General features: G+C 38.9%; 1 protein-coding gene across 3 annotated transcripts in view; it reads right to left on the bottom strand.

Annotated features, from left to right (window-relative positions):
* banp (BTG3 associated nuclear protein) overlaps positions 1 to 22,275 on the bottom strand; it is a 218,101-nt gene that overhangs the window by 7,475 nt on the left and 188,351 nt on the right. For 2 of the 3 annotated variants that reach the window (XM_060837653.1, XM_060837652.1), the window contains exon 12: positions 8,997 to 9,140. The exons of the other annotated variant lie outside the window; for it this stretch is intronic. In XM_060837653.1, coding sequence (XP_060693636.1) covers positions 8,997 to 9,140 — 144 coding nt within the window. The remainder of the gene's footprint in view (positions 1 to 8,996; positions 9,141 to 22,275) is intronic. 3 annotated transcript variants of the gene reach the window in all.

Genomic DNA, 22,275 nt, shown 5'->3' on the forward strand with positions numbered 1-22,275 from the left:
TGGATTAGCTAGGCTAAATTGCCCAGTGTCCAGGGACATGCAGGATAAGTGGATTAGCCATTGGAAATATAGCATAACATAGCTGAGTAGAGAGGTGGATCTGGGTGAAATGGAATGTTCTTCGGCAAGTTGGTGTGAACGCGGTAGCCAAAAGCCCTACTGCCCCACTATAGGGATTCTATGACATAAATTACTTAAACTTACATTAAGCATTACCAGTAACATACTAAATGTTCTTATTACTTGAATAAATGATGCAAAAGATCATATAGGATCAAAGAATAGAGCTGACTTTCATAATTTTATACTTCATACAAGTGGCCCCCAATAATCTATAGATTTATACTTCTATCAATACAATTAGGAGACAGAGACAGAGAGTTTGTCTGTCTCCTATCATATGGCATTTGGCAAAACCCAGAGGACATGACAAGAACTCTACAGCTGCAAAACATTTCTTTCTTTGAAAATTCTTTTGTATGGAAAATCTGCTGGTGGATTGGATGAAAATCAATGATTGTAAAGAACAGATTTTACAAGCAACATTCTATTGATCATTAAAATAATGAGATTGCACAATATTTTTTGTCAGTTTCACCTGTACAAAGCAGCAAATTGTATCCCAGGACCTGCTTTGTTCAAACAAGGTCCCTAAAGTTGACAGGTTTCACTAAATTACTTTGTTTCCTTTTGATTATGTGCCTTTGAATTATATTTTTCTTCATTTATTTTTGTTTTACAGTTTCTTACTTGTAATGTTTTCCCCACAAATATTTGTTTCATCATTCTCTTTCAGCTTTGATTCTGCACTAAAAGAAGGATCACTGACATTCCAGCCACACCTGGTTCTGATTCTGATTTTGGTTTTCAATGTACTTTTCAATGTACAAAATATATTTGCCCTCATGAACAAGACATTAATCTCTTCTGGTAATTCTGGCACACCCATTAATTGCAAATTCATTGACAGGAGCTTGGAAGGGGTCACAGCAATATAAGAAAAATCAGGAAAGTAATGACATTGATTATCACTGTTGTCCCAAATGAAACTGCAGCAGACAGTGCAATTCTTGCATTTCTTCTCTTTTGTTTGTCAGTTAGGGTTAATTGTATTCAAGATTGGGCTTCAATTCAGGACCCAACTGTGGTAGAAGGCGGCAGTTCATGTCTACCTGCCCGAGGTATGTTTCAACATATCCAAATAGGTTGAGTGAAAATAAAATTTTCTGCTTAGTTTAGTAGTCCCCTTTGATGGCACATGGAAAAGTATCTCTTCCCCCCCACCCTCATCTACCATTAATTGCGGAAAGCTCACGGACAGGATGATGTTATTCAGGCCTGGACAGAATTCCTACATCTAGACCGAATTATTAGATCTTATTCATCATGAGGGACACAAATCTTTTCATAGAGGAAAACATGCGTCAACATGCCAGAGGCCTGGTGTGCTTGGGAATGCATAGCCTCTAAAAGCTCCACCATGTGTTGCCTTCCCTCACTGTCCATTACAGCTGCAGCATTCACCATGTTGCTGATGACTCGAGTTGCCTGACACTCAACATTATCTTTGCCTCCAAGTTCTCCATTGCTTATTCATGTACATCAGTGCAGTGCTCAATAGGTTGCATCCTCGAATCCAAGGGGATGCCTTTCACATGCAATTATCTGCACTAGTTGAAGAAGTGTGTGGTGGGGGGAGATGATGAGACTCCCCCTTATCTGGCTGCCAATTACCCTGAAGGCTCTCCAATTTCCTATTCTTCTGCCTGTCCTGCACGTGAGGAAAGACTAAATGAAGGCTTATGGCATTCCCATTGCAGCCTTTAAACTGACCTTAATGTGGAGTTCCATATTTTCCATAGTGAACTTGTAACTATATCTTATGTTTGGCAAAGATACTGTCATGGCTTTCAACATGACTACTTACTAGAGTTTGCAGTTTTGTTCGCAATTAGCAATGCATAGGCTACTGTGCTTCATTCCCAATTCTAACCCTTCATGCTCCGTGGGGGTCTGGATAGACAGAATGGAATGCCTCTACTGGCCTTGACCATTTTTTGAGGTCATGGTCTGTTTTTCTCCTGCAAATACAAAGATGAAAGCTGTAGTTGCTCACAAAAAGAAGCACAATGCATATGCCATGTGCAGCCAAGTAAGGATGGGGACATGTCAATGCTTCCTACAGGAAGCTACTCTCAAGGGACATTTATGAGAGTTAGCAACGACACATCAATTACTGAGATGCAGCCAGATATGGATATACCTGACCACATTCCTACTGACTAGGTGGTCACTCCCTCTCCAACAAACATTGGCACTGGCATTGCACATGCTAAGCCCAACAGGAAACATGTATACAATATTCATTTTTGCATTATGACTAAAACTCTTGGGGGCACTGGATACAGGTTCTGGGAGTGATATTCTGAGATCTCCATCCAACCTTGTTTGGGAAGTGCAGTTGATCTCCTCCTTCTGCTTATGGGTCAGAAAAATTCTTGCCATGCTCTTCCTGCCTGGAAAGAGGAACTGCTGAAAATGTGACCACCCAGGATATTTGTTGCCCTGGCTTTTGTTTTTCTTCCTCTGTCCAACATTATTGGCTTCCACTTTTGGGTCTGCAACCAGGCAGCCCAGCCATAAAATCTAGCCAAGTGTTTTTATAGCAACTGATTTTTCTTTTCCTTCTATGCTTCTTCAATCCTGGTTTCTTGCCATCTCCAATTTTAGTTGCTCCACCACTAGATAACTTGCCATTGCTAGATCCTTAACTCTGGAATTCCCTACTAAAGCACTTCTCTCTTCTACTTGAATCTGCTCCTTAAAACCTACCACTTCCTTGTGCTAATATCTCCTTACAAGCATGTGATTAAATTGGATTTGTTAAAGCTCCTGTGAAGTGTATTGTGACATTTTGTTGTGAAACCTCACAATATGGATGGAAGTTGTTGCTGGTCATGGCATACCAATATTTTAGTGGTGCCATTCTATTAATCCTGTGATTTTGCTGCATTTTATTCTGCATGAGAATGTACGTGTCAAGTATTACAAAACCACAAAGGAATCTTAATGAAACACTGCCATTTGCTAAAGAATTTCACCAAAGCACTACTCTAATCTGAAACTTTCCACAAAGATGATTCATGGCCAGGAACATTGGAAAAACAGTTAAATTCAAATTTTGTATGTTCCGATGACAGCGTTTTAAATGTAGCAAATGCAAGTTTAAAAACTGAGCTGAGGACATTATGTCACTATCTGTGCAAAGGCTTTAGAACACAGAATCTTGAGATGATGTCATGGATCTCATCTCTGCTGAGCATAACTTGCACAGTATGGCTGGGGTTAGTTACAATGATATTATGTATGTCTGGAGCCTGGTGTCAGATTATACCAGATGTTATTGTATTTAGTATTAATATGCAATAAGGAGTTCTAAAGAAACCCAAGTCTGAAGCCAGTTCTTGACCTTGCCACCTTCGACCTCAAGCTCTCAGATTTAGGCATAAAAGCACACAACAAAAGATAGTGAGAATTACACAATCTACTGCTTAGAAAATTATGGCAGCAGTGATGATGAAGAGAAAAACTTAAATTATCTGATAAAGAAGATTGCAAAAAACTCATCAGTATAGTTTTAAAACCAGCTAGCAGCTAGAAGACACTCCGAGCTAGACATCAGCTATGAAGGACAAAATCTCTGAACTGCTGCACAGAAAGCACCAAGTATAACTGTAAATCAATAAGATTAACAGTCAGTAATAGGGGCAATTAAAAGAAAAAAAAGCAATGATGGTAAAAGATCAATAGCAGCCAAGGGGATAAATCCAGATTGAGCACCCACAAAGAGGCTGATTGTTAAACAGTCGCAGTAGATTCAATCCTTTAAAAGGAAAAAATGAGCTGGGAATCAAAGTTAAGAACTCTAGCAATTATTTAGCATGTTTAAACTATTTATTGGATGGTAAATTTCATGACAATCAAGTTGAGGACATTCTCCACAAACTGGCTTAAGGTACACTGATTGAATAAAAGAAAATCAGGAGTCAGAATTTGTGTTTTGGAATTAAATGTTTCAGGGCCATAACTGTGAAGTTAGTTAAATCTTTTACTATTTCAACAAGTTGGGTGAGAACACAAGTTTTATTCATGAACAAAAAGGTTTCGTTACCATCAGCGAGGAGAAAAAAAAGCACTGTGTCAAAGAAAAAGATATGGTGATCACACGATATAATTAATTCCACAGGATATTTCAGAAACAAAAAAAGGCACTGTAGTAATCCATCTACGATACAGTCAAATGTTCGATTAATTGTATTGATTGAAATCAGTATATTGATGGGAACTTGATTCAGGAGAACATTCTCTTTGACAAGGCACTACCAAAAAATATTTCAGGTAACACATACTTGAGGGAAAACAAACTTCCCTGGACCATGTGTTACAGCAAGTACACTGATGGAGCAGTCTCCATGATGGGAGAAGTCAAAACATTTGTCATGAAGGTGAAAGAGCAAAATTCTGGTATTCATATCATCCACTGCATCCTCCACTGTGGAGCTGCTGATTTCAGAGTTAGCGGCAGTATAAGAGCAAGACGTGAAAATTGTTAATCACAAAATCGCAGCCACTGAAATCACATTTATTTACTATTTTATGGGCAGAAATGGGTGCAGATGTTTCCCTCCTGTGTTCATGAGCTCCAGAGCTAACTGATAGTAACCCTTTCCAACTGCATATAAAGTCTTATAAACTATCTGATATTACTGGTATGCTAAGCCTGCACAAAGCATAAATATTTTCAGCTAGCTGAATACCAAAATGCAGGATAAGAATGAGACAATCCTGACCAGATAAACAGAGAAACTTTTGAGTTTTCGCTTTAAAACTGTCCTTAAGCAAGAGACAGTGGCATGGAGTTCACTTGAGATGTTTTCACTAGCAACATCAACATGAGACATTAGCTGTCAAGATGCACAGTTTCATATTCAAATATCTCAAAGCACTAAGTGAATTTTGAATTCTACTTTCTCCTCATTAAATGTGGAAGACTATGTCTGGAAAAATGATCCCTTTAGTTCACCATTTCTTTACTAGATGAGAAAGAGCAAAAATGACTCACGCACACTGATTTAGCTTCAGATTCATAAGACTGTCTCAAGAGATTCACTGCATCGAAGGCAGGTTTTCCAGAACCATGGATTATGTACTTGCATCTGTTACTGATAATTTTGAGGCTGAAGTACATTTGTGTGCCTAGTCTCACCAAGCAAATTTAACCTTTTAAAGGAAGAAACAAAAATAGGATCCTGGATATAATTAAAGGATGGCCAGGAACTTAGTTTTAAGTTATGAAGACTGCTATGAAGACTGACCTCAAACATTGGCAGCATTTCTCTATCATCAAAGATTTGCTAGTTTTTGGCTGAGCAACTGGTAATTACCCATTGATTGAGAAATGGTACGCTTTAGAAGATTCACCAAGAGCAACAGATTATTGGCAATGGATCTGCAAACAGTTAGAGGACTTTGTTTATAATTTTAATTCATTACTATTCCTGCCACATGTATGACCCAAACTTCTCATCCCTGCTATATTTCTTGGTATACCTTAGGGTAATTTGGGTATTTACTTTTTCGAGTCTGAAGGCCATTCTTTCCTGATCATGAACAATTACAAACTAGGATAATTTGAGGTTACAAACTAAGATCAAAACATAATTATGTGGACCCTACAGAACATATTCACCATTTACATTATTTCAGATGTTGCTGTTTCTGACAGTGGCACACAGTTTTCTAAAGAAGTATTTGAAGCATTTTCAAGTGCAAAGAGCTTTCACAATTTCACTTAGATATCCTCAGTCCAATAGAGAAGGCGAACGAACAGTTTAGACACCAATAAACAAAGGTAAATTCCATAATTTGTTACACTGCTCAGCACATCCTGCTCTCCTCAGGGCTGTCCCCATGCGAACTACTGATGAGGAACAGCTTAAAATCTCAACTTCCTACATTATCATGCAATTTGCTTCCAAGGGATAATAACAGGACAATCAAGATTACTTCCCTAAAGGAAAACCAACACTGGAGTGGGATACTAAACATTACCACACCAAAATGTTGCCTACATTGGAAAATGTACAAATGATCCAGATAAGGAACATTCATAGACAGGATTTCTGTCAGAGGCATGGTCCTAGACAGGACTATTCATACCTTATAGATACACTGAAAGTACTATCTGCCACAACTCATCTCGCTGTTTCAGCCTATCCATCTACTTCCCTTGCTGTAGGAACATGTGATTCACCAGAAGGAAAACAGGCACCACCATGGCCTGCCATAAAGCATTGATACCTTAGCCCAAACCAACATATCAGGGAAGACTGTTCAGGATGTATGATGAGCTCACCAAGATAGATTAAATCTCTGATCTAATGCAAGACAGCACAGCAAAATAAAAATTGACCAAATTATCTTAAATGTTTCTATACTTTGAGACAACCCTTATCCATCTTTTAAAACAGATGAATCAAGTAAAGATCTGAGATGTATGAGAAAGATGAAAGCAAGTACAGTAAGTATACTAAAAAGAATCAAAGTAACTCATTTGAGAATATATATGAATGTTTATGATGGATAAAGAAGTTTGGGAGGGATGTGGTGGAACAGCTTTAGGAAACTAGAGCAAGCTTCAGATAATATCAGGGAGCTGCTCAGAACTGAGCATGCAAAGCATAGTGTGGGCCGAGTTAGTGAAAATTATAGATTAGAAGATGGTTGAGAGAAAGACAGAAAGCAGATTTGATGAGGGAAATACATATACAGAATAGTTGCAATGATTTAACATTAGGTTTACAGCCTGGCAAATCTCAAGATTACATTGTAGGGTAGCATTTAGTACTAATATGCAATACACAAAACTCTAAGGAAGCTGAAGCAAAAAAAGTGGTTCTTGACCTTACCATTTTGGGAACTATATTTCAAACATGGTTGTTCAAGAGAATGCTTCAGCTCAATCTTAAGAGGAAAGATTTGAACTAAAAAGCCTGACTGTTAGATTGTGTAGAAGCTGGATATCTAACAATCAGCCAGCAATCGATTGGCTTTGTTTTTATCCATCAGGGGATGTGGGCATCACTGGATGAGCTCGCAAATACTGCATATCCCATGTTGATTTCAAGAAGGTGGTTGAGAGCTGCCTTCTTGAACAACTGCTGTCCATTTGGTATAGATATACCAACAATACTGGTAAGCAGGACGTCCTTGGGTTATGATCCAGCAACACTGAAGAAACAGTGGTATATTTCCAAGTAAGAATGGTGAGTAACTTGAAGGGGAAGTTGAACACAGTGGTGTTCCCATATATCTGTTGCCTTTATCCTTCTCGATGGTTGTGATCCTAGGTTTGGAAAGTGCTGTCTAAAAGCTTTTATGAATTCCTGCAGTGCATCTTGAAAATGTTACATGATGCTCCTAAGATTGACTATGGTGGAGTTAATAGATATTTGTGGATATAGCACCAATCAATCATGTTGTTTCCTCCTGCACAGTATCTAGCTTATTCAGTGTTGTTAGAGCTGCACTCATCCAAGCGAATGAACAATTTCCATCATGGTCCTGACGTATGTCTTGTAAATGGTGGACAGGCTGTGGGGAGTCAGGTGGTGTGTTGTTTGCTGTAGGATTCCTAGCCTCTGACTTCCTCTTGTAGCCTCAATATTCACCACTTTAGGCCGGTTTCTGGTCAATGGCAAACCCCAGTGTAGTTGCCATTTGGGAACTGTTAAAATAAATTAAATCAGTCCTGGCCATTAAATTCTGCAAAAGCTCCATGAAATCCATGCTTCCTAGACAATATAACAAACACATCTGCCTCATAGATATTATTGTAGTCATTATTTAGTCTGCACCCCATAGAAATCAATTAGAAGGTCAAATTTATGTAGGGTGCGCATCAAGAAGGCAGTTGATCACCCTGAGTAGAAGGACGGAGATTAACTACTTTGACTTTCCTACAGGACAGAGTTATTTACAAAGCAAAGATGGGCCGCAAAACACAGAAGCATTTCCATAACTATTTCCATACTTGACGGAGCCTTTGTACACAGAGGTCCCTGTTCCTCTGTCATTCCTGTGAGAATGCAGCAACGTTTTCTGCTAAACCCAGGATTTCAACACAACTCAATGTCTCCAATAAAACACAAGTAATTTCAGGAACCGAATACATTGCCTAGAGCTGTGTATCCAAATTTGGCATTGCAGCATATGACATTACAGTGCACTCCACTCCACCAATATGACCACTTGTTCTCCATGCTGCTACAGGAATGAACTTTCCACTGAAACTTTTGAATCATCTCATGTAATATTGTCTCCAGCAACAATGGTTGAGGATATCCATGTAAATGGAGAAAAGAAAAAACAAAGTAATTGCCATAAATGTGCAAAATATACATATTGTACCAGTGAAATATTTCACATCTAGCAAAAGAGCAGCATTCACTCACAATGCGATACACTCTCAACAGATAAATTGACTAGGAGAAAATCCATAAAATATTGCTTTGAAGAGAGTCCGACAATGCTAGAAATACTCAGAAGGTCTAGCACCATCTGTGTATGCAGAAACAAACTTAACATGTTCAACCTGCAATCTTTCATCAGAACTGAAAAAAGTTCGCAAAGTAAAAGACTGTGAGCATGCAAAAGGAGTAGAGGTGAGAGGAAGAGGCAGATGAAGAACAGAGGTGAAAGTCAGCAGTAATTAAACAACAAAAGGCTTGTGGTGCAGAGAAAGTGTCAATGTGACAAGAAAAGAAATAAAATGTGGCTGGATGACATGTGAATAGTAGTTTAGTAGTTATCTAAATGTAAAGCTATTTTGTAAATATTGCTTTCAGAGTATTAGCTGAGATTACAACTACACCAATCAAGTTTCCTCATCTAACAAAAGCTGAAGAGGAAATTAATTGATTAGGTCTGTTACTCACTTGAGCTGCTGCATTGTGATCTGTTACTGGTGCAAGCTGTACATATTGCACCTGGATGTCACTTCCCTGTAGAGGTGATCCATCTACTCCACTGGTTGGATGTTCCGCAGAAGCCACTGCAATTAACTGTGCACCTTGCAGTACCTACAAGTATATTTTTAAAAATATATTCATTGAATTAGTTTAATATACTAACAAATGGCAACAGTTCAAGAAGGCAGCTTACCACCACCTTCTCAAGGGCAGTTAGGGATGGACAGTAAATGCTGGCCCAGTCAGCGATGCCCACATCCTGAGAGTGAATTAAAATATAGCTTCAACCCAGTCTTTCACCACAACATCATTGATGAAACAGTAGCGACGTCAGCCACGAAAGCAAGATTACTTTTCATTATTTAAAGATGCTGACATTTATCGGTTGTAAAATAAGAAAGCTATATTAATTTTTGGGTTTAGCTGAAGTACATCTTGAATTTACTGATAGCAAATTTAATGGAAAATAAACTAGAATTAAAAAAGGCTGATTGAGGTCAATAATCAGAGAGGCTAGACATTTGATCCAACAAATCTAGGCCATAAAACCTCATGACCTCAAAATGCTTCAGAGGCATGCAGCTTTCTTACATGGACAGAAATATACTGTCTTTGCACCATGAGATCCAAATATTACAGAAGATTAGCACAAGGATGCTAAATGAATTAGCTATAACTAGACTGTTCACTATCTGAAAATAAAAAAAAATGAACTAGTGAAAGTAAATATTAATATAATCCTACTAAAGCTTACAAATCTATCACTGACAATAGGACTTTAATTATATTGTGCTCTTTGAGATTGGCTCACAGGTTGCATCTGACATAATTAATAAAAAGTACACAGTTAAAATTTACTCAATTTCCTTACATGAACTTTGTCATTTAATATCTGGGAAGTTAAAGTTACTGGTTTGATTTCTTGGTACTAAAATGTCATCTGTCCACCAATTACATAGATCTAATGGAAGCTACTGGTAAGCACCATGGATTAGAAACTTTGCTACCTTGGTTACAAAGTTAAAAAGTCTCAACCATTACCTGGACTTTCACCCTATATAATTTATGATGATCGGTGATGGATTAAACAGGGGAAGGAAAGAGGTTGGAGCATTTACATATCAGAAGAGTCATAGAGCTGTAGAATAGGGAAACAGACCCTTCGATCAGATTCGTCCAAGGCATCCAGGTATCCTGAATAAATCTATTCTCTTTTGCCAGCATTTGGCCCATACTCCTCTAAAACATTTCTATTCATATATCCATCCAGATGCCTTTTAAATGTTGTAATTGTACCTCTCTCCACCACTTCCTCTGGCAGCTCATTCCATATGCACATCACGCTCTCCTTGAAAGATTTGCTCCTTAAGTCCCTTTTAAAGTTTTCCCATCTCAACTTAAAACTGCGTCCTCTAGATTTCAACTCCCCCTTCCCAAGGAAAAGATTTTGCTTATTCATCCTATCCATGCCCCTCATGATTTTCTAAACTTGTATATAGTCACCCCTCAGTCTTTGACACTCCAAGGAAAACAGCCTCAGCCTATTTAACATCTCCCCATTGTTCAAACTCTTCAACCCTGGCAACAGCCTTGTAAATCTTTTCTGAACCCTTTCAAGTTTCACAGCATCCTTCCTATAGCAGGAAGACCAGAACTGAAGCAGCATTCTAAAAGTGGCCTAATCAAAGTCTTGTACATCCACACCATGACCTCCCAACTCTTATCTTCAATGTACCGACCATTAAAGGCAGGCATACCAAATATCTTCACTATCCTTCTACCTGGGACTCCACTTTAAAGGAAAAATGAAGCTGCACTCCAAGGTCTCTATTCAGCAACACTCCCCGGGACCTTACCATTAAATGTATAAGTCCTGCCCTGATTTGCCTTTTCAAAATGCAGCACATCACACTTATCTAAATTGAACTCCATCTACCACTCCTCAACCCATTGGCCTATCCAATCAAGATCCTGTTGCTCTCTGAGCTAACCTGTCACTATACCTCCAATTTTGGTGTCATCTGCAAACTTACTAACATACCTGCTTTGTTCACTCCAAAATATTTACATAAATGTTGAAAAACAGTGGACCCAGCACAGATCCTTGTGGCAAACTGCTGGTCATAGGCCTCCAGGCTGAAAAGCAACCACCACCCTATGTCTTCCACCTTTGAGTCTGTTCTGTAACCAAATGGCTAGTTCTTGCTGTATTCCATGTGGTTGAACCTTTTTAACCAGTTTTCCATGAGGAATCTTGTTGAATGCCTTACTGAAGTCCATGTAGATGACAGCACTGCTCTGTCTTCATCAATCTTCTTTGTTACTTCTTCAAAAACTTCAATCAAGCTCATGAGACACCATTTCCCACACTCACAAAGCCATGTTGATTATCAGTCCTTCAGGATCCTCTCTGACATCTTATCCACCACTGATGTCAGGCTCACCGGTCTATAATTTCTGGCTTTTCTTCATCACCTTTCTTAAATAGTGGCACTACATTAGCCAATCTCCAGTCTTACAGCACCTCACCTGTCGCTTTCAATGATACACATATCTCAGTAAATGACCAAGCAATCACTTTCCTAGCTTCCCACAGACTTCTAAGGTACACTTCATCAGGATCTATTGTTGAAGTACATAAAATTTCAAAATATACTTAAAATATAACCTGTGGGTTTAATAGAGCACATTTATAAAATATTTTTACTGGAAACAACTGGGTGACTGATAACATGTCCTACAGTCAGTGGGATTTCAACATTGTATAAACATCCTCTACATCTACATCCCCTTCAAAATATTTGATATTCTCTGTGATGTTGACAGGTTTGTTGTTCAAGCATCCTTGTAACTTTATGATAAAAATAAAATAAATTCCATCAGTAAACTACAGTAAAGTGATATCTGTCATTAATTTCAAATCAGGTTGTTAATTTACTAATGATTTAAAACAATCAAAATTAAGGATATTTTCAATTATCTTCAGTAACATATCTGCATTCACTTATCTACATGCCACTACAACTGACTTCAAGTATCAACATTTCATAAACTATAACAGTCATGAAGAGCACTTGACTCAAATCCAGATGTGCACAAAATAACTGGGTATTGTAAAGCTAATAAAATGATACAAGCTTCGAGCACAGTACTACTACCAGGCAGAGAGAGATGATATGGTGAAACGGAGTGTAACTATATCAGACAGCACAAAACTAAAAAGAGGAAATAAATGTTAAAAGACATAGCTATTAAAATGAATAAATAATCCATAGGATTGATATCCCAATTGCAGGCTGCACTGACTTATCCATTCAATTATAAAGAGCACTTTTGTAATCAACCCACTCTTGCTTTACCACAATTACTTTGAAAACGTCAAATAAATCTATTAAAAATATATGCTTTTCTTGAATAAAGTTCCTACCTCTCTCAATCTTTATGACTCTAGAAGAACTTTGTTCATCTACTGATTAAGAGAATACTATGTAGAATAGAGACAAAAAAAAACTGCAGATGCTGGAATCCAAGGTAGACAAGCAGTAGGCTGGAACAACACAGCCATCCAGGCAGCACTATGAGATGGAGAGGGTCCTTCTTCAGGACCCAGGGTGGGTGTAAGGGAAGCTGCAGATAAAAGGAGAGGTTGATTGGGGGGGTTGGATTTGAGGTGGGGGTGTGGTGAGGTCAGGATTGGTGAACAAAAGCGTAGAATATGATCTGGTTGGTTGATGGGAGGAATGAATCCGGTTGGCAGCTGGAAAGAAAGGTTAATCAGAGAAATGAAAGGACGGGAAAGGGCTGGAAAGGTATTCAAGGGATGGGAAGGAAGATGATTTGAAAGTGGGGACAACTTAATGTTGAGTTCTCCAGGCTGTAGGCTGCCCAGGCAGAAGATGAAATGTTGTTCCTCCAATTTGCAGTCTGATTCGTTGTGGCGATGAAGGAGACCAAGGGGAATTAAAATGGGCAGTGACTGGGAGGTCAGATCCCTTTATCAACCTTTGGTTTGCATCACTCTCCCCACCAATCCCCCTGAACCGTCAAGTACCTTCTCCTGTAACCATAAAAGGTTAAAAACTTGCCCGCACATCATCCCCCTCACCTCCATCCAGGGCGCCAAACAATCCTTCCAGGTGAGACAGAGGTTCATCTGTCTCTTCTCCAACCTAACTTACTGTACTGGGTGCTCCCGATGTGGTCTTCTCTACATCGGTGAGACCAAATATAAACTCAGGGCACGTTTAGAATCAGACCATAAATTAGAGGAATAGCACCTCATTTTCAACTAGGCAGCCTACAGCCCAGAGAACTCAACATCGAGTTCTCCAATTTCAAATGACCTCCCTTCCATTCCTCTGATCAACCCTTCCTTCCAGCTATCAACGGGATTTATTCCTCCCGTTGACCAACCAGATTGTACACTCTACCTGTGTTCACCTGTCTCTACCTCACCACCCAAACCCCCCTCCCTACCCAAAACCCTCCCCCTTGATCTGCAGCTCCCCTTACATTCACCTCCAGTCCTGAAGAAAGATTGCACATGAAACGTTGACTTCTCCACCCCCTGATGTTGCCTGGCTTGCTATGTTCTTCCAGCCTCCGCTTGTCTAATATGTAGAACAGGCATGTTGTTTTATGAAGAAACCTTGGACAGGCTAGGCGTATATCTGCTGCAGTTTAGAAGCAGAAGAAACTTGACTCAAACATTCAAGATAATAAGGGGTTTTCACATGGTGGAAGTGGAAGGGAGGTATCCTATTATGAGAAAATCTAGAATTGGGAGCCACTGTATCAAAATTAGGGGGTGGACTTGTAAGCAGAGATGAGAAGAATTTCTTTCTTACATAGAATTATGAGCACTTGGAACTCTCTTCCTTAAAAAGCAGTAGAAGCAGGGCCTTTAAATGTTGTGAAGCAGGAGGTGATACAATTGATAAGCAAGGGGGTGAAAGGCTATTATGTGGAGGTGCCAGTGTTGGACTTGGGTGGACAAAGGCAGCAACTGACGGGAAGCAGGAATGTGGAGCAGCCACATCAGTGATGACATTGAATGGCAGAGCTGACTTGAGTGGTCAAGTGGCCTACAGCTCCTCACTTGTTATGTTCTTATGTATTGTGTGAAGGCTGCAAAACTGAGCACAACATTCTAACCAAGGCCTAACCCAGGTCTTGCAGAAAGGCAGTACAGTATTTTTGTTCTGTATTTGATCAATCATTCTGGCAATGCATTCTAACCTATTTATTTTTACAATATCCTTCCAGCATTGGTTGCAGTTCTTCAGAGATTTAGGGTACTTCCAAATTCCAGACCTTCTTCCATTCCAAATCATTCCTCTAATTTAGCAACATTGAAAATGCAACCTTGAAAATTACAGCCATACTTTGTGTTGGCCTTCCACAGGTGAATAATGCTATATTTTATATTTTAAGTAGCAAAGGCTCATTTTCATTGTCTCAGGTCCTAACATATTTGCATAATTTCCTAAATCTGTGAAGAGAATCAGATAATTGATAAAGATGGAGAAGGAAAAAGGATGCAACACAGTCTCTGATCGTCCCCACATAATAATAACTTTCTATCAGCAAGAATGTAACTAATTCCTCAGCTAGTTCAAAATTTGTCTATTAATTCTATATAACTTAAGTTATATAAAGTAGATTATTTCTTTTTTCCTACACGAAAGATATACATTGTCATCGGATCTTTCAACACCAATCAAACACCTCAAACATTTCAAGCAGATTAGTGAAACATGACCACACAAGCAAAATTGTGCAAATCCTAAAAATAAAATGAAGGCAGATAAAGAATTACTCAGTAAACCAGGCAATATTTTTGGACACAGAAACAAGCTAGAAGATTCAGGTTGATGATCTGTTGTTGATAATTGGGGAAAGTTAGAAATGCAATAGCTTTTAAGCAAGTGAAAGAAGGGAAGAAGGAAAAATAACAAAAAGGAAATTTGTGGAAAGTACATGCGAGTTAATGTTGCAAATTCTATGTCAGCTGAATGTGTTATATTTGTATGCTGTAGTTTTTAAAAGCAGCTGATACTATTTGGGATAAAATTAGGGCATACATATCAAAAATATCAAAAGCTAGTTTCCACCTAGGACAGAGTCGGTATGTGGAAGTGAACAGTAGTCTGCACTAATACCAAATTGAGCATTGTTAATATTTTTGAATAACAGATTGGTTTCTCCTTATGCCTTTGCAAGATGGTTTTTAAAAATTTTGACAATAAGAAACTTGCAAATGGATATGGGCAGATTAAGTGAACAGATGAGGAAAGCAACGTATTATTTAAATGGGAACTAAATACAGACATCTGCAGTAGGGAAATCTCAATATCTTGTTAAATGAATCACAAAATGTTAGTATGTGGGAAAACAAGTGATGCAGAAAGCAAATTGACTTCAGGAGAATGGGATGCAATCCTATTGAAAAATACAAGATCCCGAGGAGGGCCTAACGTGGTAGAAGTTGAAAAGATATTTCTCCTTGTAAGAGAGATGAGAAATAGGGGATACAGCTTTTAAAAAATGTTGTCATTTCAAAACAAAAATGAGGATTTCTTTCTGAGGGTTGAGAGTTTGGGAGACAATCTTTCCCCAAATAATGATGGAAGCAGGTTCATTGAATGTTTTGAAAGCAGAGGCAGATAGATTCTGAAATAACAAGAAAGCTAAAGGGCATTGGGTGTCGGCAGGAAAGTGGAGTTTAAATCCCAATCAAATTAGTAACTAACATATCAAATGGCAGAGCAAGTTAGGGCACAGAATAGCCAACTTCTCCTAGTTTGGAAGATCTAAACAGATTACCAGAGATACTTTCACAAAGGCATTCTTGTAGATCGTCTTCAGTGTATGATCAATATATATGTATACCAAAAGGTTTCTATGGTGATATTATGATGGTAATCATATTTCAAGTGAAGTCTTTTTAAAAGCACACAAGCACATATGTCAGAAGTGCTTCAACAAGATATCTTTACCCAGTTACATCAAGTTTACATGGGTACTGAAAACAAGACAAATTTCAATGGCTGTTTATGATCAGGGAACAATAGTGACCCTGAATGAGCTGTATGGATATGTGATGCTTTTCAGAAGCCAAGTCAACACAAAGGGCCACTCTATCCTTTTAATGTTCCATTACATTCATGGTCAAGAATAGTTACTGACTTGTTTATTGTCAGAGGTGATTATTTCATCAAGTTGGCAGCAGACACAATTAGTGAAACTTTCAGTTTTTTTTTAATCCTTGGAGGAGGTAGAATGAACAACAGTTCAAAACACCAAGTTAAACCCTTGCAAGACATGTGCAAAGTAGCAAGTAAACCATGTAACATCATCCCCTACACTATCCAAAGTCGAACAGACTAGCAGACTGAAATTTAAGGATACCAATTAATACATTTAAGAATAGGGTTTGATAGTCACATGTACTCAAGTAAAGAAGCACAGTGAAAAGCTGCCATTCTCCAGCACCATCTTAGGTTCAAAAATCTAAATTTAAAAACACAAATCAACAAAATTAGCAGTAAGCTGTACACTGATACTCAGTTTGAGTTCTGCCGGAGCCACTCAGCTCCTGACCTAATTATAGTCTCAGTTTAAACACAGACAAAGAATGTTTTAAACAAGTAAGGTGACTGCCCTTGACACCAAGTTCCCACCTGACCAAGTGTGCCATCCAGGAGCCATAAAAAAAAACTGGATCAATAGAAACAGAGGGAAATACTGGCATAAAGATTGTCATTGTTCAAAGTCAGTCATCTCTGCTCCAGGTCACCTTTACCGGCATTCTTGAGGGTTGTGTCCTTGGCCCAACCATTTTCAGCTACTTCATCCATGACTTTCCCTCAAATCGTACGATAAGAAGTGATGATGTTTGCTGATAATTACACAATGCTCACACCATTCACGACGACTCAGGTGCTGAAACGGTCCATACCGCAATGCAAGACTTGAATAATATCTAGGTTTAGGTTGACAAATGGAAAGTGACATTTATGCCACATAAAGCCTAGAGAATGCCCATGCCCAACTAGAGAGCATTTAATCCTCATCCCTTTACATTGAATGGAATTACTATCACTAAATCCCCCAGTATCAACATCATGGGGTTACCACTGATTAAGAACTTAACTGGACTGTCCATGTATGCACTCTGGCTGCAAGAGTAAGTCGGTGGCTAGAAATATTGCAGCAAGTAACTCCTATCTTAAATCACCCAAGCCTGTCCATCAACTGCAAGGCACAAGTCAGAGGTGTGATGCAATACTCTCCAGTTGCCTGGAATGAGTGCAGTCTTAACATCACTGAAGAAGGTTGACATCATCCAGGACACAGCAACTTGAGTGGTACCACATCCACAAACATTCACTCCCTCCACCATTAACCCTCACTCGCAGCAATATGTATCATCTACGACTTGCACTGCAGAAAGTCACCAATATTCTTTAGAGCACCTTCCAGACCCACACCACTAACCTCTAGAAGGAGAAGGGCAGCAGTTACATGGGAATATCAACACCATAACGTTTCCCACCAAGTCACTCACTAGTCTGACCTGAAAATATATTTCTGCACGTACTAACATGCCTTCCCTTATTCCTTTCTAAATACAAGGAGCTGAACTAACCTCTTTTACAGCTTCCATTTATTAAACCATGTGATTCAAAACATTTCCCTGACTAGAATTCAAGAATTTTACTCATTCCTTACCTTGCACTGTACAACTATCCAGATTAATATTTACATAATTCAGATCCTCTACAACTATTGTAGTATTATTCTTACACTTGTGAAATTTGGTTACACATTTGATCCTCTATCTCTCCCTGACTATTTTGCATAGGCTCTACAATTCTTTAAACTGTAAATAGCTCAGGTTTGCATTTATATCAGATAGGTTTATCAGTTTCAAATTAAGAATCATATAACACCAGGTTATCGCCCACTCCAGTCCAACACTGGCACCTCCACAAGTTCTAAATTAGGTTTCCCCCAGTTCTCTATAGTTAAACTTTGATTTGTAAAGTCACAAGTCATATTCTACCATAAAGTTCGAACTAAATATTTCTCAACAGCATAACTGAAACATGATGACTGAAAACAATGTGTGGAAAGTGAATTGATCATATGGTAGCAGTAACTGTACTCGCACCTTGAACTGGACAAAAGCTTAGTACAGTGAATCCCCAGGTGCAGGTCTGTGTCAGCTAAAGACCATTGCCACACGTGATACTTAATACAGTTAAGTACAGGTGGGATTTTGTATGTATCAGGAAGCACCTCTGCAGTACCAACACCACCAACTTAGGCTGACTGTGGACAATGGTGGGTTGAGGTAAAGCTGAGGGACATTGAGTCTACCCAAAAAGACTCAAAGTTGCTCAATTCCTCTTCAACAGAATCCAAAATCTTCCAAATTTTTGAATTTTATTTCAGTGAACCGCATTAAGAAAAGTAGGTCAGGCAGCTCCAAACGGGGAACTAATTGGAGCTTATGTACTAAATCTCCACCAAAAGCTGTCCTATTTCAAATTGTGGTCATCAAAATATCTAGATCCCAATTATTGCAACAACATCAGCCAACCATCAGTTTTAGGCGGGTGCCTTACAAACAGAGGGCCTTAGTTCAGTTTTGCAATTCGATATACTTCAGGGGTTAGCAACACGTATGTTGTAATCTAATTTGGTCCTTGTTCATCTGTTTCATGCCTGCAAAACTGGTGCATCAATGTCAACTGCTCATCTACATTGTGTACCCTGATTTAAGTAATATTTCTGGGTATAAACTGTTCAGATGTGGAATTTGTAAGGCATTGACGATAATATAAATCAAGGCTTTAACAAAATAATTTACCATGAATCTACTAGAAGACAATAGTGGTTCAATGTTTAAAAACTCCTAACTGAACACTTATTGCTTTATAACACACCCTATGACAAGGATAGGTACTTACCCAAATAGGAATGATTTCAGGATTTTATCCTTGCCAAACTTTTGAGCAAAACCATGTATTTTCCCTTTCCTATAGGATCCTTGCAGTTTTTATTCCAGTTGTTCCCACTGCTCAAATTGTAAGCCTATCTTTTTACACTTTAACCAGGCTTCCATTTAGGTTCTATTGAAAGAAAATGTCTTACTTTTAAAAAATGGTGAGTACATATCCTGAATCAACTAGAAACTCAATCACTGATGGCCATATATAGCATCCACAGCACATTTCACTCATGTTATAGAAAGTTGTTCAGCTTTCAAATAAGGATAAAATTGAAATGGCCAGCAGCTAGTATTCATCATCCAACAAACACAGCAGATAAGAAAAGACATATCATAAATCTAGCTAGACTATCCACATGTTTTCACTTTCTACAATTCTTTCAAGAAAACAAATATACATAAAACAAATGGACTTTCAGAAAAATCTAAAAGGGCAATTTAGTTCAAAGTTAAAAATCATCTCTGTTCAATTCTAAGTAATAAATTAGCCAAGATCAAAATGAAACAAAAACATAATTTCAGTAAACATGAAATTCCTCTGACAAATTCTACAACAATGCACTGTGCCAAAGCCAAGACTATAATACCAAGTTCCATATCCAACACGGGTGTGGTTCAGTGCAACTAGCTATAGAAGCAGTGACTATTTCAGAACTCTTTTTAGTCTGCTCCACAAAAATCTATACAAAAATGCCTAACCATATATATAAAATGGTGAGAGACACTGGAGATGGCTGGAAAATCATCCACATACAAGTCTGAATTTGAACCTCAAAGAGGTTCTACTGGAACTATACAAACACCACTTGGACCACAGCTTGATAAGGTTTCTTGTCACTACATTACAGGAAGAATGCAAACACACTACCAAGGATACAAAGGAGATTTATGAAGATGTTACCAGAGCAGGAAAATTTTAACTCTGGAAAAGTTTGATTGAGTTGATTTTTTTAAAAAAAACAAGAAAATGGGAGCAAAGGAGAATAAGGAGAAACTTAATTTAAGTGCAAAAATTATGACAAGTGGATAGAAAGGACCTATTCCCCTTAGCTGAAAGATCAATAAAGTTATTGATGGAAGAATTTGAAGAGAATTCAGGACAGTTCTGGTTTTTTTGGTATGATGGACCAAAAAGGAGTTGATGGCCTAGTGGTATTATTGTTAGCGTGTTAATCCAAAAATTCAGATAATGTTCTTGGGACATTGGTGGAAAATGGTGGAATTCAAATTCAATAAAATATCTGGAAATAAGAATCTATTGATGACCATGAAACTATTGTCAACTGTCATAAAAACCCAGAAGACCATAAAACATAGGAGCAGAAATTAGGCCATTCAGCCCATCGAGTCTGCTCCGTCATTCAATGATGGCTGCTAAGTTTCTCATTCCCATTCTCCCACCTTCTTCCTATAACCCTTGTTCCCCTTGACAATCAATCTGGTTCACTAATGTCCTTCAGGGAAAGTAATCAGCCATTCGCATCTAATCTGACTTATATGTGAATCCAGATCCAAAACAATGTTAACTAAACTCTGAAATGTTGAACAAGCCATTCACTCAACCCTGCAAAGTCCTTCTAACTTCTGGGGGCCTAGTGTCAAAATTAGGAGAACTGTCTCACAGCCTGACACAGTCATACTCACATAATCATACCTTCCAGAAAATATCCCACATACTATCAACACCATTCTTGGATATGTCCTGTCCCACTGGCAGGACAGTCCCAGCAGAATTAGCAACATAGTGGCATACAGTCAGGAAAAAGTTGCCCTGACAGTCCTCAACATTGACTCCACACTCCATAAAGTCTCATTACATCAGGTTAAACATTAAAAAGGAAACTTCCCACTGATTACCATACACCATCCTCCCCAAGATGATGAATCAGTACTCTTGCACATTGAGCAACACTTGGAGGAAGCACTGAGGGTGCAAAACGTACTCTGGGTAGGGGCTTACAATGTCCACAATCACCAAGAGTGGTTGGGCATTGAAATGATTGGGTTCTAAAGGACACAGCTGCTAATCTGAGTATGTCATGGAGTCAAAGAGTCATAGAGATGCACAGCACGGTAACAGACCCTTCAGTCCAACTTGTCCATGCCAACCAGATATCCCAACCCAATCTAGTCCCACCTGCCAGCACCCAGCCCTTATCCCTCCAAACCCTTCCTATTCATATACCCATCCAAATGCCTTTTAAATGTTGCAATTGTACCAGCCTCCACCACTTCCTCTGACAGCTTATTCCATACAACACACCACCCTCTGTGTGAAAAAGTTGTTCCCGAGATCTCTTTTATATCTTTCCCCTCTCACCTTAAACCTATGCTCTCTAGTTCTGGACTCCCCCACCCCAGGGAAAAGACTTTGTCTATTTATCCTATCCATACCCCTCATGATTTTATAAACCTCTAAAAGGTCACCCCTTAGCCTCTAATGCCCCAGGGAAAACAGTCCCAGCCTATTCAACATCTTCCTATAGCTCAAATCCTCCAACCCTGGCAACATCCTTGTAAATCTTTTCTGAACCCTTTCAAGTTTCACAACATCTTTCCGATAGGAAGGAGACCAGAATTGCACACAATATTCCAAAAGTGGCCTAACCAATGTCCTGTACAGCCGCAACATGACCTCCCAACTCCAGTACTCGATACTCTGACCAATAAAGGAAAACATACCAAACACCTTCTTCACTATCCCATCTACCTGCAACTCTACTTTTAAGGAGCTTTGAGCCTGCAGTCCAACGTCTCTTTGTTCAGCAACACTCCCTAGGACTTTATCATTAAGTGTATAAGTCCTGCTACGATTTGCTTTCCCAAAATGCAGCATCTCACATTTATCTAGATTAAACTCCATCTGCCACCTCTCAGTCCATTGGCCCATCTGCTCAAGATCCTGCTGTAACCTAAGGTGACCTTCTTCGCTGTCCATTACACCTTCAATTTTGGTGTCATCAGCAAACTTACTAACTGTACCTCTTATGCTCACATCCAAATCATTTATATAACTCATCAAAAAACTCAATCAAGTTTGTGAGACATGACTTCCTATGCACAAAGTCACGTTGACTACCCCTAATCAGTCCTTGCCTTTCCAAATACATAGAGTCATAGAGATGTACAGCACGGAAACAGACCCTTCGGTCCAACTCGTCCATGCGGAGCAGATATCCCACCCCAATCTAGTCCCACCTGCTAGCACCTGGCCCGCATCCCTCCAAA

The sequence above is a fragment of the Hemiscyllium ocellatum genome, chromosome 17, assembly GCF_020745735.1.
Source record: "Hemiscyllium ocellatum isolate sHemOce1 chromosome 17, sHemOce1.pat.X.cur, whole genome shotgun sequence".
Classification (NCBI taxonomy): Eukaryota; Metazoa; Chordata; class Chondrichthyes; order Orectolobiformes; family Hemiscylliidae; genus Hemiscyllium; species Hemiscyllium ocellatum.